At 40.9% G+C, this 24721-nt stretch overlaps 1 protein-coding gene across 1 annotated transcript; it reads right to left on the bottom strand.

Annotated features, from left to right (window-relative positions):
• Positions 1 to 833: 833 nt before the first annotated feature.
• LOC311002529 (uncharacterized protein) lies at positions 834 to 23004 on the bottom strand (the record flags this gene model as incomplete). The annotated part of the gene is made up of 23 exons (XM_083993920.1): positions 834 to 1027; positions 1135 to 1298; positions 1406 to 1484; positions 1599 to 1694; positions 1787 to 1935; positions 2163 to 2333; positions 2441 to 2467; positions 2609 to 2684; positions 3060 to 3086; positions 10656 to 10819; positions 11082 to 11124; positions 11410 to 11499; positions 11593 to 11750; positions 11979 to 12164; positions 12258 to 12287; positions 12369 to 12474; positions 14266 to 14429; positions 14556 to 14622; positions 14868 to 14957; positions 15053 to 15204; positions 15310 to 15486; positions 15584 to 15616; positions 22818 to 23004. The coding sequence occupies 23 exons, from the start codon at positions 23002 to 23004 to the stop codon at positions 842 to 844; spliced, it is 2622 nt and encodes an 873-aa protein (XP_083850046.1). The 3' UTR covers positions 834 to 841.
• Positions 23005 to 24721: the final 1717 nt, after the last annotated feature.

Raw genomic sequence — 24721 nt, 5'->3', positions numbered from 1 at the left:
ACAAGAGGTCACAGGTCACAGTTATGTTACATGTGCAAGTACAGTTACTCAGGGTTAAGAGGTACAAAGGTAGGGTATACAACTGGATAAATAATAACGGTGTTCATTGCACTGACACATCAGTCCTTCATTACACCGAATAAAAGCGGCAGCAAAGGTTTCATTGCGAGTGCTCTTGGTAATTTGGCTACTTTCCATCACTTACGGCAGCTGCAGCTGCGCCACAACAAGACAAAATAAGATGGCATAAACTAAAAAAAAACCTCACAAAACCAATAATTAAATAGAACTATTGGTAGAGACTGTTTTTAAACTCAAGACAGAAACTTGTATAAAGTTTGGCATTATATTAGTTCATTTGATTATTTCTAAACTACAGCTACTTGGTAAACATAGTGCAAGTACATTCTCAGACATTAACAAAGCTTTGGCAGCAGAGCTGTGCCTGAAGCATCTGTGTTACACAACTACAGTCAATTCTTGTGCAGACTGTGTTGATTATATTGGATGCATGATGCGCAAGCACCGATATTAAAAATAATGATAAATAGTTCTTTACGGCTCATTACTATGGAAACTAGATGGACAACCACACTATAGCAGAGGCAGCCATCATTATTATTAAATAATATTGAGCCACGTCATGAGGACATGAATATAAAGCTTCTGTTCAATTTGTGTGGCGTTAGGGCTCAGCTTTGCTTGGATGTGGAAACTGATTTTGTGTGCATTCTGCATTTACATATTAAATTGACTTCACTAATAGGTAGTTCAGTGCATACATTTCTGTATTAAGAAGAATTTAAATCATACAAACTATTTTGTGGAGGAGGATTTGCCACTAATTTCTCCCCATGAGATAGCTGAGGGCCATCAGCCCCAGAGAATAGCAGGTTGTGGAGGCAGAGCTGGTGCTGGTCTCACGCTGCGTTCTGACTGGCAGATCCGGCTGGACGTTTCTGTAGACATTGACCATGAGGGGGGACGACGTGTCGTTGACACGCACCGTTGTGCTGAAGAGGTCAATCTGGAGACGAGACATCGAGATAGTTAGCTGTGGTAGAGCATCTGTGACGACCACTGTGCTCAGAAAAACAAAGACACCATAAAAAAAAAGAAAGAAAAAAAACTCACCAAGTCTCTGCTGACTTGGATCGGCTGCTTGAAGACTGTCCACACCACGGCCTCGTTGCAAGTGGGTGTGGTCAGGGAGCCAAGGTAGCGGTAATAGCTAGTGCGGTCCACCCCAGTCAGGAGATCATCCAGAGAGATGCCAGGGGCGATTGTCGCACTCTCACCTGAGGAGAGACATATGATCTGAGGGGGGGCTGCAGTCGTCAACTAGTTTCATGACAGACCAGTGGATCAAGTTTTCCACAAGACGAGAACAAAAACACCTCCTTACCACTGAGGGTGATGTTGCTCAGATAAGAGGTCAATGTTTTCCAGGCTGCTGGTTGGCCAGTTTCATTTCCTGACATCACCTGAAAAAAGTGAATACATTGAGTTCAATTGTTTTTAGTGTGTATAAAATTGAAAAAAAAGGAGGATTTGACTGTCTGAGGTCAGGACACAGTTCATAATTCATCTTTTCTCACCTCAATGAAGAAACCAAGAGCAGCAAGTCCTTCAGAGTCAGCAACAGCCAGAGTCGTGTTTCCATTCAGAGATGATTTGCTGTTCACAATATGCAACTGTTCCGAGTGAAGTGAAGAAAAATAAGATAAATAAGAGTTCATCGCTCCAGCTCTAATCTATATCTTAGCATGAAGAGGCCCTACTGTACCTCCATGGGGTAGCGCTTGCCATCCACAGTGTGCTCAGAGCCGGGGACAGAGGAGCCATTACCCCAGTGCAAGTGGAACTGCAGGCTGTCATAGGCCTCAGAGAGATCTCCTCCTGAAACCCCAACACCACTTCTAAGGGCGACTTTGACTAAAAAAAAAATAAAAAAAAAAACACACACACACACACACACACACACACACACACAGGTCAGACAAATGAAATAAAAACTGTTGAGAAACAGAAGGGAACTGATAACTGGCCAAGTGCAAGTCTATTTTTGAAAGAAAAAAAAATACATTTCCTTATTACTAAGGAAACACAAGCAGAAAGTTTGGCGCCACATCACAGAGTTTCAGTCCCGAGCCACGCCTTACTTGTCTTGCCGGTGTTCTCGATCTTGTAGAGGGCGGAGGTGTTGCCGTAGTTGGTGAAGGTGAATGCGGACAGGTTGGCGTCGCCTGTGGCAGATGCTGAGGCGATGTTAATGGGCGACTGGCGGCTGCGATTGCAAAAATTGGCAGCAATGACCGGCCACTGGGTGTCATCTATTAAAAAAAACACACACACACACAAGGAACAAGACAGTGAGGTGCTGAGGAGGCGTGAGTATGGTGTTAAAATGATGCTGTGGTTGTGTAATGAGATGACTTACTGCAGGATGGCAGGTGATAACACCAGGCTGGAGGAAAAAAGAAGAAGACACATTCATCACTCATCATGGAAGACGGTGTCCGTAGACACGCAACGTTTATTCAAGACGCCATTGTATTGAAATCCCGATAAAAAAAGAGTCTATTAAAGACTATTTTTTAATACTCACCAATTGCGTCTGAGGCACATCGGACACTTGGCACCAGGGCGCACACAGCAAGCACGGCAACTACAAGGCTCTTCATCTATAATAAAAAAAAAGAGGTAAAAATAAATAAATAATAAAATAAATAAAATAGAATAAAATAAAATAAAAAATAAAATAAATTAAATTAAAATATCTCTTTAATAGTTTTTCCATGAAAACGTAAGACCATCTTTAAATCTTCTGTAAGAAAATGCTAAATAAATGAACTAAACAAATTAATTGGCATAAATAAAACTGTTATTTACGCACGAACACATCAACTTAATTACGACAAAAGATCACAAACCAATAAAAACATTCAAAATGTGTCGTATGAAAAAAACAAGATAATAAACCTCCAGTAAAATGACAACCAGAGGAGAACCAAACAACCTCCTGCAGCAGCTGAACCCAGTTGAGCTGAGTGTCTTACCTTGGACACTGAACACACCGGCACCTCCTATTGGTCTCTTGCTCCTGTACCTGTGAACCTGTGGAGCCTCGGCCTCCTCTTTTTATGCCCTCAGCCCCCAGCAGCTCCTCCCTGCAAGACTCTCAGGGGCTGATTCACATGTCAGAAAAGAGAAGAGTTACACTCCCTCTGATGATGATGATGATAATGATGATTAATCCATCTAAGAAAAATGCAAAATTAAAAATAAATAAATAAAAAGTTTTAATTTCTTCCCGTTCAGATAATACCTAAAGAACTTTTATTGGCTGAGTAACAATGGTCAAATGAGAATTGAGTCAAACCTTTTTTCTTTTCTTTTCTTTTCTTTTTTTTTTTACACAGTTTTTATTTATTTTATTTATTTTTATTTTTTAAATAACCACTACAGGAAACATTATGTAGATTAAAGTGATTGAACTGGAACAATCCACTAAGATCAGATCCTCCAACGTTTGTAACAAGATGCTCAACAGATTCTTTTTAGTTTCTTGTTACCAGCGCCATCTTCCCTGCATCAAACTAAAAGACGACACACACTAAAACAAACTCTATAGAAGGCGGCGGCTGTTATTGGTTGTGTGGCTGTGGTTTTTTGTCTCCTTTTGTCTCCTTGCATCAGTTCTCTGCACATTCAACAGTGGGACTCACAGAGCAGCAGTGTGTCTGAGTATTTGATTAATGAAGCTATTATGTCTTTATATAGGGAGTGATGTTGTTAGGACATGGATTTATGATCTTCCTCAAACTAAATCACATCACACCACTTCCTCCTCATCTCCAAAGAGCTTCATCTCTTCTTAAAAGAAAACCTCTGTCACTGTGGAAGTGATTTGCGCTCTTGGTGTGAGAGTGCTGATGGGTTTTCAGAAGTTTGTGGTCAGTCTCTGGACCCAGGGGATACTGAGACGGACAGGCCGGTCCTGTTATGGTAACACATTTTAACTGTAACATTTCTACACTGGGCCTGTCCTCATACCTCCACCCCACCTCCAGGCAAGAAAATTGCTGTTGGGCAGCTTCTGTATGGAGATGTCACCTGTCATGTGACATCTACACTGGAATCCCACGCCTTGGTAAAAAATGTTAGCAGAACATCCTGATGTGACTGGATCATCTGCTTTCATGAGAATGAGCCATGCTTCTGTGATTTAAATAAGATTTGAGACGTTGATGTTACTTTTTAGTGAAACCAACATGGAGGCCTGACTTAGCCCCTCCAATTAGCCTATTAAGTTAGATCATTCAGTTCATTATCAACAATCAGTGTCTTTGATTGTCTTTGTCTTTCAGCGCTGAGTGAACCCTTTTACCAGGACAGGAGCCCCAGGATAAATTCCATATAGGCGGTAGCCGCGGTACACTTTAAAGCATAAGTAAAGTCAGTTGTATTGTACAGGTGGTGTATCGTGTCTTATGTTATACGTACGTATGTCTGCGTCTACTGTGTGATTGTATCCGTGTTGTTGGGATTGCGTTAGTTGTTTTGTTCTACTTTATCCTTGATGTACCTGGAGGAATAGTGGTCAACTTTGACTGAATGTTTGGACTCCAGGAAGAATAGCCAAGCTAATGTGCTGGTGCTAAGGGAGATCCAATAACTAAATAAAATTCAGAATGAGTTGTGCCCCAGTAGAGCTTAATGGCCAGCAACACTGGACACATTTTTGTTGTTGACTGGAGTTTTAGCTTTTTTTAAAATCTATTATCCATTGACACATCAGAACAAAAACAACTTTGACCACAGAGAAGAGCCAGCGGTGAAGAAAACTCTGGTCAGGTGGCACCAAAGTTCCCTCAACTACAATGACTCAAACAGCATCCATTTAAATAATAATAATAATAATAATAATAATAATAATAATAATAATAATAATAATAATAATAATAATAATAATAATAATAATAATAATAATAATGATAATACTAGTATAATTTTTATTTGTATACTAAAATTCATACATAAACTGTGACACAAAGTACTTTTTTAAAGTCACACCAGGTAAAACAAGATAAAACAGCCGCCGGGTAAAAACATCAGAAGAGAGCGGCGTGGAGAATAAAATAGAATTAAAACAGCAGGTAAGAACAAAATAAAACAGCATTTGGAGTGAGAGAGAAAAAAAAGTTAAGAAAAATGCAACAGTAAAAAGATGTGTCTTTAGATTTCATTTAAGTGGACACGGCGCTCCTCCAGCCTTTGGAATAAGACTGTGCATAGTCTGTGAGTAATTTAAAACACAAGTACACTCATTTTAAAATGAATTATATGAAAGACTAATAAGCAATGTCTTCTCTCTGTTTAATGTCAAAACACAAGCTGCTGAATTCTGTATGAACTGTATAGACGATATCCTGCTGGAGACAGAGGCAGATATTCACCCTGGTCTGACTTAGGTAATACTCATCAAATGACCGTTTATTGTTAGTAATGGAGGCAAGAGTGCATTGTTATGAAAAAAGCCATTGACACATCAGAACAAAAACAACTTTGACCACAGAGAAGAGCCAGCGGTGAAGAAAACTCTGGTCAGGTGGCACCAAAGTTCCCTCAACTACAATGACTCAAACAGCATCCATTTAAATAATAATAATAATAATAATAATAATAATAATAATAATAATAATAATAATAATAATAATAATAATAATAATAATAATAATAATAATACTAGTATAATTTTTATTTGTATACTAAAATTCATACATAAACTGTGACACAAAGTACTTTTTTAAAGTCACACCAGGTAAAACAAGATAAAACAGCCGCCGGGTAAAAACATCAGAAGAGAGCGGCGTGGAGAATAAAATAGAATTAAAACAGCAGGTAAGAACAAAATAAAACAGCATTTGGAGTGAGAGAGAAAAAAAAGTTAAGAAAAATGCAACAGTAAAAAGATGTGTCTTTAGATTTCATTTAAGTGGACACGGCGCTCCTCCAGCCTTTGGAATAAGACTGTGCATAGTCTGTGAGTAATTTAAAACACAAGTACACTCATTTTAAAATGAATTATATGAAAGACTAATAAGCAATGTCTTCTCTCTGTTTAATGTCAAAACACAAGCTGCTGAATTCTGTATGAACTGTATAGACGATATCCTGCTGGAGACAGAGGCAGATATTCACCCTGGTCTGACTTAGGTAATACTCATCAAATGACCGTTTATTGTTAGTAATGGAGGCAAGAGTGCATTGTTATGAAAAAAGGAGCTTAGATTAGACAAACTGTACAAAGTGTGCGATTTTTCTTGACGATTATGCATGTGCATACTGTACATACAGAGAGATACAGGAGATACAGACTTTGAAAGAGATATCGAGAAAGAAAAACCTGCATGGGGTCATGGGGTTGTGCCAGTTGCAGTGCGGTGAGCTCTTATGGCCACTGTACAGCACACTCATGTTTTTGATTAGTCCTTTTGTATTGTATCCAGATCATGCTTACAGTAGAAGGGTTAGTTTGATCTAATTGTCAAGTTTAAATTAATGCATGGATTATTTTCTTTACAGCCCCACTTTCTCTTGTACATAGTAGAAAAGGCATTTTAAGAATGCTTTCTGAAGCCTGTGGACATATGGTACAATATGAGAAACACAACTCTGGTTTCATTGTGTCACTTCAGTTAAAATACTAATTATTCCAACAATGCATTTAGAAAACAGGCTTCTCATCTTAAGGAATGTAGTAACGCCAAACTGGATGTCAGGTCTGCATTTTCAGCTCCCTGTGGGTAATCATTGGCCTTTCTACAGTGAATGTGACAGAGCAGGGGGTTGACAGGAGGTGTGCCTGATGCTGTACAGTGTACAGTGACAGAAAGATACATCCAACAGTATGCACCGAATTTAACACAAGTCAGTTTTATTTGTGTAGGTCCAACTCCACGAATAGAGAAGATCTAGACCCCCTCTTCATCATTGTATTTGCAGATCCCACCAAAAGCAAGTCAACATGGCAACAGTGATGAGGAAACAACTTTCTTGATCTGAATAACTTTAATAAACTTATCTTAAAGCAGAAGTAAGCGGAATATTTGTGTTAATATAAGTCTTAAATAGTTGTATCTTCTGACAGCAATCACTTATATAGAGTGTTTGGTCTGAAACACGGGTCTGTCAGTCACTCTGCTCTGCTGTAAGCCGAGGAGAAAACTTCTTGTATACTTCCTTGTATCCTACAACCTTTATCCAATGAGGAGAGAGAACGGCATAAAGCAGCCAAGGGATGCGCGTGAATGTGGTGACGTAGGGACGAGGACCAATAGATCCATGACGAGGGCGGGGGCTGCTAACTCCATCGGTTGACAAGAAGATAGCCAAAACGACCGGATCGCTTACTTCTGCTTTACTATTTTTAACTGACTTTGTGTCCCAGCAGTCATGCTGTTGTGGGCCCACTGTGGGTATAGTGGGTTTTCTGTGGGACAGTGCGAGCAAGGCAGTCTTTCTGTGGGCAAGGCAGCTTTTTCTGGGGAGCACACCTGGGGCCTGCAGTGATCCTATACCCAGAATGGGTGTGTTTGCTGGTAGTTGAGCGAGCAGCAGTGAAACAACTATTAATTACAACGCAATTATAATTGCTGACATTTTGCCCAGCTGTCCGTCAAAAACACCTGTGTGTCAGCCCGCCTCAGTGGTTGCCATGGTGATTTTTGTGAGTCACATGGAGGTTAACTGGTGTATGTGTGTGAGACTTGTGTCTTAAGGGTCCGTTTAATGATTAAGTCTAAAAGATTTTTATGACATCTCACCCAGCCAGGTAGATAAATAAAAACTAAAGTAGATAATAGATAGATAGTAGATAAAAAACTAAACTTCTTCAGATTCAGTTTTATGGTCGCTGGCAGGAAGACATACTTTTATTTTGTTGGTTTTAGGCTGCGTCATTAAGGAATTTCCTCATGTAGTGAATGACTATTAGTCATCCATTTCAGCAGAAGTGTCAGGTGGCAGAGGCTGTCCCCTGTTCCTAAAAGCAGCTCACATTGTTAGATCAAGCTGATGCACATGCCCCCGCTCCAGGAAGGACATTGGTACTCCTGTTTATATAACTGGGTGTGAGATTATCAGTTAATCACACACACAACTCAACCAGCGAACAACTTTAATCCATGTGTATTTGCATTTAAAAGTTTCCAACATCATTCAATATAGTCACTGATTTGACACGCAGCATCACTTCACTTGTGTAGCTGCCTACAGTAGACTTGTACCATCAGTCTGGTTTCTTTAGTCGGAAATAACACTGCCTATAATAATAACCACCGGATCAGATTCCAGTGGGGGAAAAAAGTTTTCCATGAAGGAAACGCAACATAAAATACCATATGTATTTTACCCCAAGTTCCTCAAAGAATAATCTTGTAGGTGTATGAATGACGGCAAACATTGACATTTGTAATCTAAAGTCTGTACACCTTGTTTTGACTTCCTTGTAGCTTTGCGGCTCTTCAGCCACTTTAATGCATGAGATCCTGTTGAACCACCATCATGCCTTTGTTATTGAAGGCGACCCATATATTACATCATATGGAAGCAAAAAACCAAGTACACACAGTGACATGAATATGAGTTCAGTGCTTGCAGAAATATCAGAAGACAACATTCACAAGAACACTCAGTATAATCCATTTTGTCAGTCTTAAATTACCCAAAATGTCATTGTACACACACGAACCATGATGAGGTTTAAAACTGCTTTATTTGTTAGCTAATGGTTACAATATTTGCAGTTACATAACTGTGCAATTAAAATGTCAAAATCACCACACTGTCTTTTCCTAACACATTTTGAAATATCCGAGTTGTGCAAAACGCATTAGTGCAATATTTGATTATTCTTCTTCAGAGTAGTTCCAGATAGCTAGCATTTCACTGATGAAAATTAAAACCCAAGGCACAGACGCATGCCAGCAGCAGAAATAGTAGGATGGGCCCCGGGGAACTCGCTGCTGCTTTGGTGCTAGAGATGATCCGGGTGTGAAGACGCTGCGCAGGCCGGAACACATCGTGATATCCCATCTGCTTCGGGAACAGCATCATCTGGTAGAGTGGAAAGGTTGCAAATGTTAGCTTACATTGTTGAATCTACGTATACCTCTTCAGAAGTCATCTATCAACAAGATGGAAAGTAACCATAACCAAAATGTTGAGCCGTAGGTTCAGGTCTTTTGGAAAGTACTTGAGCCACTTGAAATGTGTTATCTTGCAGTCTCATGGTTGTTAATAGTAAAAAGCTACGTAAAAAGGGTTAGCGTTTTATGTCCAAAGTAGGATGAGTTGGGGTCCTAGGAATTGGTCTACAAATCATTCAGTATAGACCACCACTGTGTTTTCCATTTGATACCTTCTAATTTAATAATGGCCGATCCAGTTTTATTTTTTAATCAAAACTGAGTACATATCTATACTGCAGTGTATTATCAGAATTCATTGAGGTAGGCAGGTGCACAAACCTGCAATCTTTAGTTTGAACTGTGATGAGGGGGGAAGAAAGAAGGCACTCAGTCACATGTCTATCTCTTTCTGCTCTACACTGATAAAGATCGCACTGAGAGCCGACTGCAGATCATTTCGCTGACAACTATTGAAGCCGAGGAGAAAGCATGCAGTGAAATACCTGATTTCGAGGCAGCACAGGGTTCCCTGATACTTTTTATATTAATGCCAAAGCAAACCAAGTACAAGTCGTCTGAAACGATCGAAACCTTGTAGACTTTCAAGTTACTTTTCACACTTCTGACATGTTGTGGATGAGACAACAACAAAATAGTCATTAGTTTCATTTCAACCGTTGCCTAATTTTAAATCCATCAGTCAGTCAGTCACTAATGTGCATCCACGTGCTTAACATATCAGACAATCTTCGTGTCAGTTTACAGCATCGTATCTCAGGATAATCTGCCAAGATCCAAGATGCCCTCAGTCACTTGTTCGCTCCATCACAGAACAAATGACCTCATCACAGGAGAATGGACTGCCACACTACAGATTGAATTTAATTAAACATCTTAATTGTCCACTGCTGTGGAAATTCATCTTTGGCCTCATACATGCCTCTGTTTAAAACCCCCGTCTACCCACTGTCAGTTGTTAGTGTTCATTATCCTTGGTGGCAAAACCCCACCGGATATCAGAAAACACAACAAATCAGAAATAACAACAAATGACTAAACACTTTGTTTAAGTGGCTGGTATGTAGAGCTCACAGAAGCACATCGCTGCAGTAGATGTGAACTGTCATGTCATGTATGACTGAATTTGTGAGAAAGGGAAGCGCAGCTGCAGCTGTTGAATAAAGGAACCAGTTAACACAGAAACCAGTTGGGCCAAAACACCAGCGCTCATGTTTTGAAAAGATGAACAGTTAATTCGTCCAATCGGCAACGATTAATGTTGTTGTGTTTTCCGATTGCACTTCAGGGCCACCATAATTATACATGAAGATATTACAAATATGAAGCAGATATTTTAATATGATGCTCTGGATTTAAGAGTCACCTCTGAATCATTTTGTTTGGATCAAGATCATTTGGAACAATGTTGTTTGACATCTTCATCACAGAGTGAGTACATACCAGGCTTTCGTCCACCTTGATAGACTCTTTGAAGATGGTCCAGACCACTGCTTCGTTACATGAAGGGGTGGTTAAGGAGCCATTGTAACGGTAGTAACTATCTCTGTTCACACTGCCAAGCAAGTCATCGATGGAGATCTCCTCTTTGAAGGTGAAAGTTTCATCTATGCAACGGGACAAAAGAAAAAATCTTTACATTTACGTCTGCCCTCATTGGGGATAATAAAGAACATCTTGAACTCTTAAAATAAATGTAGACTCACTGGTGTCTTTCATAGATGAGAGATAATTGGTCAGTTTATTCCAGGGTCCCTTATCAGATGGACTTGGTGCAGGATTCGTCTGCAAAGATCCAATTCATATTGGATGAGTTATGTCACTTAACTTTTAAGCCTTGGTGTAAGTAAGCTGCATCACTCACATCACCGTGTCCTGAGCTGCTGCCGCTGCTTTTGGTGGTTCCCTCAGCCTGGAGAACAAAATGAAAAAAACCTTTACACAAAAAGTTCAGTACATTAAACACATAGGAAACAAACAAGAATGTTGAGATCGACCAGCTATCTCGTGGTTATTAGGAATGAACCCACAACAGGAAACAAGGGACGGATGAGCGACCTTAAGTCCACCACTCTACTTCTTTCAGTCAAGATGAACTTTCTGAACCACGATCGTGTTCGTCTCAAGTTTAGTTCATGCCGTGTGTTACAGATGTGGATCACAACTACTGACCTGCTGCTGCCACCCTGAACATTACCTCAATGAAGAACCCCAGAACTGCCAGGCCATCAGGAGTCTTTAATGCCTCTTCCAAAGGTAAATCCTTCCTCTTGCTCACAATGTGCATCTAGACAGAGACACAATTACTCACAAAATACACACAAGTGAGAGCAAAATATTTTACACAAAAACAGGTGTTGAGCACAGTTCAGAGTTTTACCTCCATTGGGTATCTTTTTGAATCCATCGTGTGCTCTGAGCCCGGAGAATCATGGGATGTGGTGCCCCCCCAGTGGAAGTGGAACTGCAAGGTGGAGTAGACGTGACCCAGTCCTCCGCCTGACACCTCCACTGTACCATCCGTCAAGATACACTTGACTGGGAGTTGAGAGTTAGAACAATGAAAAGTGTTGATGGCTCTCACAGATTTGATGCATTTCAATGTGGGGTGTCATCTTTTCTTCCCAAAATCTCACTTTTAAATTGTGATTTATTGCAGACATGGAGCAAACAATATAGTTGGACATTATTTTGATAATGTTTAAGTCTTACTGTAAATTTAAAAAATGACGTAAAAATGTAAAACGAAAGGAGCGGCTGTCAAACCTGTGTGGCCTGTGTTAACGACGGACTTGATGGCATGTTTATCATCAAACTTTGTAAAGATGAAGGCATCCAGGTGCTCATCTACCACAGTGCTCTTTGTCACAATGTCGATGGGTGACTGGCGTTCTCCACCACAGTAAGCGTGAGACAGCAGGGGCCAGAGAGACGGTTTCAACTCAGAGTTTCCTGAGGAAATGCAAAGTTTAAACAAGTTGAAATCCTACTCCAGCAGCACCATGCAGTCATTTAACGACACATGGCAGATACTGTAGTACTTACCACAGTGACCATCGTAGCACCAGGGATGAGCTGGGGGGGGGAAAAAAAAAGGTATGCAGTCATATTTGATGTGTCAACTCAGTTTATATGAGTCATGATGTTCCAACTCACCAGGAGGCAGAGGAGTTGCAGGGGAAGCATACACGTCACGCATGTTGAGCTTTTGTGGAGGGCGATAAACATTGGTTAATTCTGTCTTCATGGGAAACCGCTCAATCTAAAAGAAGAGAACAGATGTAAAACAGATGTTGACTCCAACAGATCCAACACAGGACAATGTTTGCAGCATTCAAAATGCACTTATGACCATTGATTCTGTCTTACTCCAGGGTGTCAGCACCTAGACGCACATTTGAAAAAAATTAGACTGTACCAGGGAACATCTATGTATGGGACAGCGGATGTAAATTAGCCTGTGGCTACAATCCGGCGTGCTTACGATTGTTTTCGTCCATGAACTCGCATTGTCCCATTTTAAAAATAAATTGAATTGAACCTGTAGCTCAAGTGCCATTGTAATACTATGCGTTACATGAAACTTCCTTAATGGCGTAAATAGAGAAGAGATTGCCCCTGCACAACTCAGATAAAACTCCACATTGGTGCAGGTGGTATCAGGTGGTATCAGGTGGTATCAGGAACAAAAACCATGAAAAAAGAAAAGGTTCCACCGCACTCAGAGGTACATTCAATTAATTTATTGTTAAAAACAGCAGCAACGCGTTTCGCCCTGTGGGCTTCATCAGGCTTCCTTAATGGCGTGTTGATCTCACCAGATTAAAATTAATTAGACTAAAAAACTGTAGCTCAAGTGCCATTGTAAAACTATGCTTCACATCCTCAGGCATTTTGGAGCAGTTACATGAAACTTGGAACATGACTTCAGAGTTCCTTATTCCATTCCATCTAACCCCAACACACTGCAATTTTTTTTTGAGCATTTGATTTGCTTGTCAACATCTTCTTGAATAAAGTACAACTGAAAATGGTTGATTTTCAGCCCTTACTTTATGCATTTCAGATTGGCATGCTCAGTATGAGAGGTCAAAGAGTCAGACACCCGCTTATTCACCTGACAAGCCAGGAACAGGCCACATGCAGAGACGCATGCAGCTGTCAAATAGATAAGATGAAAGATTGCGTGCATCTCTCTGCAAGTAATGGCTCAAATTCCTTCTTTTTTTTTTTTTTTTTTTTTTTTTTTAACGCAGTGGCTCAGTCACATGCAGTTTGTCCAGCATCTGCTATTGTTGTCAGTAAACAAAGAATAAAACAACCTTGATTATCATGATGATTATCAAAGCAGACACCAGCATATACCAGTATATGGTGTGGCACCCGTCTGTGTCATCTGGTGATCCTTGCCTGTATGCATCATTGGCTGCTTGTGTAACACTTTGCAATTCCACTTGACATACAGTAGGTCGTCACAATTTTTACCTGCTCATCTGGACAGTATGACGAAGCAACATTTTTTTTTTTTTTTTTACAGATGTGAAAGTGAGGGGCAGAAATGAGATTATGCAACTCGGGCTGTTTAATAACAGACAGCATGTGATGTTAATTCAAGTACCTAAACTGCTGTCTAACAAGTTGCAAAAACTGAAGTTTGACTCGTTTCAAAAGTTGAGTCAGTCCAGACAGACTGCTGTTAAAATGACCAAAAAAAAAAAAAAACACTACACAGCTTTTTGTATCTGGCTGTAAATGTGTCAGTTTCTGCTGCAGAGGCAGTACCTATCCTACATCACAACAACTGTAGGTTTGGATGCGATTTATCTAAATGCCAACTTGTCTTTAAGTTCTCAACCACCAGTGACTTGAGTGACAGGTGGAACATACAGTCTTGGCTCCACATGCGAAACGAGCAATGTCACAGAACCGAAAACCGGTTGGCTGCTATTGTTCTGGGGCCTCATACTCCTCTCTGCTGAGGCTCGTGTGATAACTAAACCGGCCTCTAGTCCTGATTCCTCAGGGGCAAAGTTCCCTGGCAGCCATGACTCACCAGGTCTTTGTGAATTTTGATGGGCTCATGGAAGAGGGTCCATACGACTGCTTCGTTGCAGGTGGGGGTGGTCAGTGAGCCCATGTACCGATAGAACATTGTGAGGTTAACATCGCCAATCAAGTCATCAATAGAGATGTTTAACGATGGAGAACTGGGACTGTCTGTGGAAAGATGTCAAACAAAGGCTTTGATTCAATCATGCAATTTAAATACCCCCTGACAACGCATCCTGCTTCAGGCCTCTACTCAGTCACATCAAAACACACTGAAACAAGTTTGGTAGCTACCTGCTTTCTTCATCAGGTGAGATGTGAGCTGCTCCCATGACTCTGACATCTGTCCATCATCTGTCACCTTCAGGGAGAAGTCATTTTAAAAAATAACGAATGATATGAATTCATAGCACGCATCCCTTTGTTTCCATTGTAGCCTATAGTCTGCTGTGATAAAGGCGTAGAAAACTGGGTGGACAGAGTAAACCAGCTTTTGAGGTGTAACCCATCGCCAATTAGCAAGCTGAGTGATGTGGAAATGGTTTTAGTAATACTCAACTGGCCTGTGCAGACGTGTGTGTGGAAAAATTAAGTGCGTTCACGTACATTTATGAAGAACCCAAGAACAGCAATTCCCTCCGGGTTCGCCTTGGCCTGTGTCGCATCAAGACCTTTCTTCAGACTGACGATGTGCATCTACAAGAGATTACAGTGATCAGTGAAAACCAAGCATGTTTAACAAAACAAAACAGAAGCATGTCATCTAAAACCAATACCAAATACTAAAGTACCTCCATTGGATATCTGTGGTCATCAATCATGTGCTCTGAACCTGGATGATGTTCTGTATCACCCCAGTGAAAGTGAAACTGGAGTGTAGAATATGTTCCATTAAGTCCACCCCCACTCACTTCAACCTCATCGGCCTTCAGGTTACATTTGGCTGTGGGAAAGACACAGAAATTAGTTCATGTACTAACAGTCTTAAAGACATATTCAACTCAAAGGCAAAAAGACGTCTGAAGCTAGTAGGCCACTGTTGCTGTACCTGTATGACCGTTGTTTTCAATGGACTTGATGACATACTTGGTGGAGAAGTTGGTAAAGGTGAAGTTTTGCAGCTTATCATCACTCCAGACATTTCTGGTGACAATGTTAATAGGAGACTGCCTGTTTCCTCCACAGAAAGAATCAGGGAGTGATGACCAGTGGGTCGGTGTGTGTTCTGTGAATATTACGCATTTTTAATGCTTAAAAAGATCCATTTTTCATTCAAATCAGAGCAAAAGTTTTTTTGTTTTTTTTTATCTGTTCTTACTTACCACAGCCACCATAGCACCAGTCACTCCCAGCAGCTGAAACAGATAAAGCCAACATAGTTATTAAATGAAATATGGGACAGCAGAGGAATACCTACATTAATATAATACTAATACTATATTAATATATTATAACAGTTGAGTCCATAGAGGTAAAACTATCCAATTTCACATAAGTGTAAGATAAGAATGGCTGCAATATCAGTTTTCGTTTTCAGGAAAAACCTTGATATTGTTCGTTTTACTTTGTGACCTTTCAGAGGGGTCTGACCTCTGGGAACAAAAAAAAAAAAAACACCTCCGTCTTATCTGTCGTTAAAACTATACAAAAACAAAATATGGCCAAGTTACAAGTGGAGATTGTATTTAGAAAATGATGTACTGAAGAACTTTGTCCATCATTATCTAATTGGCAGGGACCATGCAATACGACGAGACCGATGACCTCTGCTCCTTTTTACCTTCAAATCACCTTTACATTCAAATGAACCTCAAATCATCTGTATCATTTATTATAAGAATAAACATATTTCTTATAAATGGAAATTTTACTCACCATATTTTACCAGAGTTCCCAAACTCAAGCACAGCAGCAGGAAGGAATGACGCATCTTCAGGTGGTAAAAAGGAAAAAAAAAGAGTTATTAATCACAGTGAGACGTCCAACTTTGGTTTAAAATCGTGTTAAATTTGACAGGTCATCCTACCTTGTAGTTCAAGTCTGGAGTCCCTAATGCTTGAAAAATTAAGTAAAAAAAAAAAAGGGTACATTAGAACAAGGTGTCCATCAGTGAGGAGAAGGTGACAATGTCCCAGAAGTTTTTCCAAGTAGTTAATATAGAGTAGGAGGGACGTGTAAGGGGACGGGGGATGGAGGGGCCCCGCTGTGTATACAACACTAAACCAGTATGGTGGATAAATGTAACGTGACCACACGCCTCTTCTTTTCCTGGACATTGGAATCAAAATATGGGCGTTTGGGACAAGGTGATGATCGGGTAAAAATAAGGGTTCATTTAGATACATCATACATCCGACTTCATGACACAGCATCCAGGTTTCCACACAGTGCCAGCTCAGTGTTGGTATTTATTATGAAAATGAACCTCTGAGTGCATTTTTCTATAATGGCTCGAATGTATCTTATTTACTATATCACAGTCCCACTTGTGTTGTTGACATTAGCACCTGAATTTGATTACTTCTATGTTATCCTGTTAAACCACATGTTGCTAAACCATGCCAAGGGGAAACATTAAAAGTGTTACCAATATTCACTTTCAGGAAACATTGTTTAATTTACTTGCTGCAAGTCCAACTCAGAAACACCTGTGTGTCATTTAACCCACAGAGAGGAAGTGTTATTTGACACTTTTGGTCTTCAGCAACACCACAAATGCACAAAAGCACAATCCAGATAAAAGGATTTTTTTTTTTTAAAGCCTTGGCAATTTGCCCCAGTGGTATTACATCCCATTTAAACATAGGACACTAGCCTGAATAATCTTATTTAGGGGTGGTTCTGTGAACCGATACCCGAGAAGCTTTACCTATTGGATTATGTGGAGCTGCGTGCTTATACAAGCTATTGTGGGGATGTGGACTATAAACACAGTAATGTGAGATAGTGTCCTTTGTGTTGGGGCGGTGACAATTGTATCTCTATACATATGATCAGCTCTGGGAGATGGGAGGGCAGTAGGGGAGGATTCAGGATTACTAAATCAAGACAATTATAGTTTTGTTACTAACCAATCTTCATATATTTCAGAATGCATCCCTACAAACAGAATGAGTGTCAACATAACTGCATGTCCAAAAAAGAGTGGACTCGTGGCACAACTTACCCCATTTATGGGGTAAGTTGAGCCACCCCCCTCCATCCATCTCCCACCTCCCCCTTTACTTAATATTCCACCTGTCCAGGTTGCAGGTGAAGACAAACTGCTTCCTGCTGAGACCAACTCACTGAGGTTTGGGGTGTTTTGCAGTTACATTGTATCTTGGGAAGAATCCCTCATCTTTCTCTTTGAAAGTAAAGCTTGGCTTACCATAAACAGCTTTGCCACTTCTCAGGAACGTAGCTACTCCTGTAATCATAAACATAACATAATTAGGACATACACAGCCAAAATGCAAGTGTAGGTATAGGGCAGGTGGCTCAAGAGCTGCCATATTGACTTTATTAGTCACCACAGATAAAATGGTGCACTTTCATGCTAGGTTTACTACCTCATGTTGTAACTCATAGATACCACAACTGATGTAGGCTATAAAACAAATTTATAATTACATCTTTTGGTCTAAACACAATTCTCATTTAACTTATGATCGACTGAATTCACTTTCTAGAGTGAAAAATGTTTTTTTTGGGGACATAAATGTCTAACTTTGCTCATGTGGTTCTTACTGTACCTTCACAGACTCCATAAAATGATGCCTTGCTCTTAAATATTTGGTCACATGCTCAATTTCCTTATGGTTTCCTAGCAACAAGGGGTGGCTCAACTTGACCCAGTCTCCCCTACTAGAATCCACAGTTGCACCGCCTTCAAAACCTATTCATTTATACATATCTGGTTTGTGGAACTTGTATAATACATAAATAAACGAACAACTGACCACCACTGTCTAAGGTTGGTTCTACTAAGATTTTATATTAACAGATGCAAATTTATAATAGAAACACTGAAGGGAGGGACATCACCTTCTCCTGACAGACAGCCAACTGGCTTCCTACCTGGTCTTGTCCATTTACAGAGTGTCACACACCCACACACTAACAACACTTCATGTTCTCCAAATGACACAGCTCATTACACAAGGCCCTGTCTGTGTTTATGCCCAAACCTATGAAGTACTGTTCCTCTGTTCCAAAACAACAGCACACCCTCCTTACATCAAAGTCAACAAGGTTGAATATTACAATTATATGAGCTGACAAAGAAAATGACCGTTTGTTTGACAAAAAGGATCAGGAGTGCATGAATCAATTAGGATAAGAACAGCGATAGAAAATCAAAAAGGGCAGAAATACCTTGGTTTTTTTAGTCTGCTAGTATAGGCTACTAGATAGATTTAAAAAAGCATATAAAAACCCCAAAATAAGGAGATTTGTTCTGTTTTGGGTCTGGATGTTGGAACATTACATACAGTAAATGAAATCCAAAGCTACCGGTTGCAGCCACAGTTCAACAGGCACCAGATTGTGATTCAACTCGCTCTTCCAGTCGGTGAGGAAACACATGTAAATTCACTTTGCTTCATAAGTTCATAAGGTCGACTTTAAGATGCATCACCTCTCTGCCGGGGGAAAAAAGAGTAAGCCTTGTTCTCAGAGTGTAGACTTTCAATCCTTCATATCAAAAGTCAATACTACACATGGCTCTGGCTCTTTCTTTCTGTGTTGATTCAATGACACACTCTGGGGTTTTTTCTCTGGTTGTTTTTGCAGAGTCACTGAGGACTTTGTTTTTCCTTGACACATTAGAGAAACTCACCTGAAAGCCTCCCAGCAGCAGGACCAGTGAGCTGTAGCCTGAACTCACACAGAGAGTTCCCACAAATCACCTCTCCTCACCTGAGCAGCAGCTGAACCTCGTTTGGCAATCAGCGCCTGATTGGCTGAACAGCTGAGGCCAATATTTTCAATCAAGGATGTGATAGTCACCAACCTTTAAGAAATGAAAGTGCTGATCTGTGTGTGGCCTTGAATATTATTTATTTAAAGTTTAGAAGATAAATATAATACAGTATTTTATTTGAAAGGCCCTTTTACCCAACTGAATTTGATTTTGTGGTGTCATGGGTCATGAAACAATGTGAAAACAGTGTACATGGTTTAAACAGCTAATTGGAGGGATATTTGTGATAAAACCTTTGTATATGTTCAAATTGGCAACATGAGGTAAAGATTTATAGATAATAAGAATATTATTGTCAGGTGAGAATCAGCACCTTGCACAGCAGCAGCTTTTGTAAAACTGTATTGTAACATGTTACAAACTCAAAGGATGTATCCTGAGAAATGTTATATACATGGTACAAATAGACTTGATTGTCCAGTTTCAATACAGACTCCTGCCACAAAGATAAACTTAAAAACATTTTTTCTCAGCTATAAAGCTCCTATAAATAAAATAAAATAAAATATGGACAAATAATTGCCAGTATGCATTGAAAATATACACTATGTAGCTCATTAGATAAAAGAAAAGTAATGCAATTGTTTCAAATTGTAGTACAAGGGTAAATAAAATTTCAAAAATTAGTTAACACAAACAGGATTTTGTTTTGATTTTTCAGATCTGTGGCATCCTGAGCAGTCCGACAGCTCCCGGTCCTGAGCGCAGTGCAGCAAGTGACCACATGAGGGCGCCAAAGGACAAAGTCTCCAGGATGCTCAAAGTAGAGAGGCAACAGTTCTGCAAAACAGAAGCCGGGTCATGAGAAAACAGAGCTCTGCTGGGATATGTTTTCGACTTGCAAATGTGTCATTAAAGGGATAGCAGCATTTTTTTTAAAGTGGGGTTGTATGATCTACAAATAGCCCCTAAGTACTTTAATTGCAGTAGAAGACTCTCTGCACTCCTCCCGTTAGCAACGCCAGCCCATAGCCCTGCCCAGAGATTTACAACATACAGTGTTGTGAACAGACCCAAAGAAACGGCCTATTTTCGTGGCCTAAAAGAGGTTTTACCTGAAAAAAAATACACAGTTCCATTGTTCGCTAACGGGAGGAGTGCAGAGAGTCTTCTACTGCAATTAAAGTACTTGGGGGCTATTTGTAGATCATACAACCCCACTTAAAAAAAATGCTACTATCCCTTTAAACAGATAAACACGCCGTTAGAAGTCTTACTCAAAGAGGGACCCAGTCAGCTCATCAACAAGGCCACCTGAAGAAAAACAACACGTACAAATGTTAAGAGGCGCTCAAACAAACAAACACACAATGGTTCGTGCACAGTATGACAAACGATTTGCAGTATTTACCTGGAGTGCATATTGTGTCACACAGTAAGGGGCAAATGTAGCAGTTTGAGCAGCCCTGGAAGATTAAAAAAAAGGGTTAATGGAGTTGGGTGGTGTCTTAAATGTTCAAATGTATTATTTGCAGTATTTACAGAAGAGAGAAGACACTCACTTGGCAGCTCTCACAATGATCCGACTCATCTCCCTCTTCACAAGGGCACTTGTCACAGTTATTAGAGCAGTGCTAATGGGAGAGAGAGACACAGTGGGCAGTTGTGTTTATTACCTGATGTAGCTGCCATTGTCATTGAGTGACACAGGGCAGAGTCAACTGACAGTTATTCAAGAAAATGCACACATAGGGGGTTATTATATCCTGGAAACCCTTGGAAATACTTGTTACTGTTGTGTTGGACAGACATTGTGTGTATTTGCATGTTATGTCAATTTATTCAAAGTGTTTTTCTGAACTTGGAGAGTGTTCGATTCTCTATTTGCATGTGTTTTCTGAAGTTGCAGTGCACTGAGCTCTTATTGTACCTCACAGATGGAGCAAATGCTGCACAAAGAGCCAGAGTGAAATTGCGCGGTGGCAGTGGCGACCTCTTCTTCACTTGTGTCTTCCTGGTTTTCTGCTGCGTCGTCAGCTTCAGGCTCATCTGTGTGACGTCAGTGGATACAACAACAAATTAGACTTCTATATCTTACTTCAGATGATAGATATCAGCCAATATAGACACACACACAAAAAAAAACATTAGTTCTATATCAATATTTCTAATTCTATGTATAATGTATAATGTATAATATCAATATCAGTATCAGCAAGGCTGTATCTTCTATTTAAACATTCCTTTTACATGAGATCATGTTATTAGTATCAGGTTGTGCAGCTCAATTATCGCCTCGTATTATATGCAAATCAAAATGTCAAATGATTGTGAAATCGAAACGCTGAGAGTGAGTCAGATGAGATTTATGAGGCTGAATCAATGAACACTAACCAATCTATGCAAGTTGCGTGGGTGGTGCAGATCAATCACATAATTGTTTCACTGTCAGAAAAAAAAGAAGTATCAATGCAAGAACTACGTCACATAACTGAGCTCTTGCTATCAACAGCTAGTGATCAGTGATGGTTTGTATTTCTCAACTCACGGTTTCACGCGACCTGTATTGCCCCAAAATAGCCACATTGGCTCAACAAAAGGTATGAATGGTTAAATAGTGCTGGGTGCCAGTTACCACACAGATAAGCCGCTCTATTTTAGGACTGATATGTGTGACAGCGATCCTGCAGGAGCTACAGCTTCAATAAACAAAGTCACACAAGGGTTAAGATTCACTGAAGGCCCAAGAAAAGAAACATTTTTGTCATTTATTTTTACGCTAAACTACTGATCCATCATTCCTAGATGAATAACCAAGTCCAGTTGCTTTCCATCTAAAATTTCCTTGAGATTCATCATTATGTTGGAAAATTCAATGTGTCAAAAAGTAAACATACCGTCATCTTCATCTTCCTCTGCCCCGGCTGCATCCTCTTCCTCAGATTCATCCTCAGCAGTGTCATCCTCTTCAGCATCATCAGCCTCCTCTTCAGCAGATTCCTCCTCCTCTTCCTCAGAAGCCTCCTCTTCCTCCTCCTCTTCCTCAGCCTCCTCCTCATCTTCATCTGCAGTTGCCTCATCAGCCTCCTCTTCCTCCTCAGCAGCCTCCTCTCCATCTTCCTCAGCTTCCTCTTCGTCTTCCTCTTCTTCGGCCTCCTCCTCCTCCTCCTCCTCCTCCTTCGAAGCTTCCTCCTCCTCTTCTTCGTCCTCCTCTTCTTCAGCCTCCTCCTCCTCCTTCGAAGCTTCCTCCTCCTCCTCCTCTTCGTCTTCCTCTTCTTCAGCCTCCTCCTCCTCCTCCAAAGCTTCCTCCTCAGATGCTTCTTCCTCCTCTTCTTCGGCCTCCTCCGAAGCTTCCTCCTCCTCTTCTTCAGCTTCCTCCTCCTCGGCAGCATCCTCCTCCTCTTCTTCAGCTTCCTCCTCCTCGGCAGCATCCTCCTCCTCAGAAGCTTCCTCCTCCTCTTCTTCCTCAGCAGCTTCCTCCTCCTCCTCTTCTTCAGCCTCTTCTTCCTCAGCAGCTTCCTCCTCCTCTACTTCCCCTGCCTCCTCCTCCTCCTCCTCCCCCTCCTCCTCTTCTGCTTCTTGTTCATCAGTCTCTTCCTCATCATCTGATTCTTTTTCACCTTCCTCTTCTGCTACCTGTTCCACTTCCTCACCTGCACCGTCGTCGCCCACGGTTGTTTCTTCCTCTTCTGCCACAGCGTCATGGTTTCTGGCGTGGAGGTCTAACCCTGCCTCTGCTTCAGCCACGTCCTGGGCGCTCACTACCCCAGAATGTGGTACCTGGGCCGGGCTCAGCAGAACCAGCAGGAGTCCCACTACCCAGCCTTTCAGAGGTGCCATCTTGGAAACTGTGCACAGCTCCTCTAAGCTACAAATCCACACCAGAAGGCTAGCCGTACCCTGGTTCCCTCACCAAAAAACTGAAACAATGGTTGGAGTTTCAACACTTCAAAACAGTAAAATCCACAGGAAACTCCAAAGAGCTGCAGAAGGTTCAGGGATATGAGTCAAGTCTTTGCTCCAGGCCGCAGAGAGAAGGGGAGAGGAGGGCAGTGTCCACTAGACGGACAGAGCAGTGTGCCAGCCTTGTGCCGGGAACACAGAGGACACAGTGGAAGCACAACAGGGTGTGTGGTGTAAGTTGTGTGACTCTGTGTGCGTGAGTGACAGAGGCACATGTCCAGGAAGAATGCTCCTGATGCCCTTAACACAGAGTATTGGAGAGGTGGGCGGGTGCATATGGAAGTCAGGGGGGGGTTTGGGAAAGCAGCAGGGGAGGGGAGAAGAGAGGTCAAAGAACATATGGAAATGAGAGGGAGGAGGGAGTTTAATTGCTGACATTACATAACTGAAACTGAAGATGAACTTTTAATTTAACTATTGTACTTACAGTACAGCTTGCAGGGAAGACACAACACTTAGATAGATACAGTATACATGTAGGTGTATGTATATAGGGTGTGTGTGTGTATATATATATTCTGTATATATATACTGTATATATAATTATATGAGAGAGAGAGAGAGAGAGAGAGAGAGAGAGAGAGAGATTTCTATTCTATCAACACCTCAAAGCCAGCGACCCCAACTCCTACCACTACAAAGCCCTGCAGTGCCAAGAGGAGAGCAAAGACAGGAGTCCCCTCAGCCAGCTGGTCCACAGGCTCAGCTCCACCAGCACCGAGCACCAAGACCACCCTCACACAATCCGGCCCCACCAAATTATAGAAAAACAAAAAGACAATTACATCAACTATTGGACATGTACAACCAAATCCCAAAGCAAACTGCAATGCTATTTGGCCCTAAACAAAGAATACTCCATGGCAGATTACTTGAGTTCAGTAACTGACCCCAGACTGAGGAAAACCTTGACTATGTACAGACTCAGCGGCCACAGCCTGGCTTTAGAGAGCGGCCGCCACAGACAGACCTGGCTGCCCAGAGACCAGCGCCTCTGTCAGCTCTGTCCACATAGACAGGTGGAGACAGAGCAACACTTCCTGCTACACTGTGACGCATACACACACATCAGAACACAGACATACACTAACATCACACTAACAACACCCAACTTCACCCAACTCTCAGACCAGGACAAATTCTGTCATTTGTTAGGAGAACAAAGAGCCACTGCTTTAGAAGCAGCAAAATATGTTTGTGCCTGTCACAAAAAGAGAGATGAGCTGCTCAACATGAGCTCCTCTATATGAGCAGCTGCTGCTGCTCCTGTTGAGTTTTACCTGCTAAATGATATCTACACTGTTTGTTCATCAGTATCATCTGTATTATTATATTATCTGTTTATTTATTTATATTGTATGTGTTATTTTACCATTTTTGTAATGCTTTGGCAATATTGTACTGACAGTCATGCCAATAAAGCTTGTGAAATTGAAAATTGAATTGAGAGAGAGAGAGAGAGAGAGAGAGAGAGAGAGAGAGAGAGAGAGATATTTCTATTGCTTGCTATTAATGTATTTATTTCCCATGTCAATGAATCCTACCACAAAACCAAATTTAATGCAAATTCAGATAAAATCAAATTAAAGAAACA

Source organism: Trachurus trachurus (genome assembly GCF_905171665.1).
Source record: "Trachurus trachurus genome assembly, chromosome: 19".
NCBI lineage: Eukaryota > Metazoa > Chordata > Actinopteri > Carangiformes > Carangidae > Trachurus > Trachurus trachurus.
The sequence above is the reverse complement of the archived record's forward strand: the minus strand, read 5'-3'. Positions and strand labels throughout refer to the sequence as shown.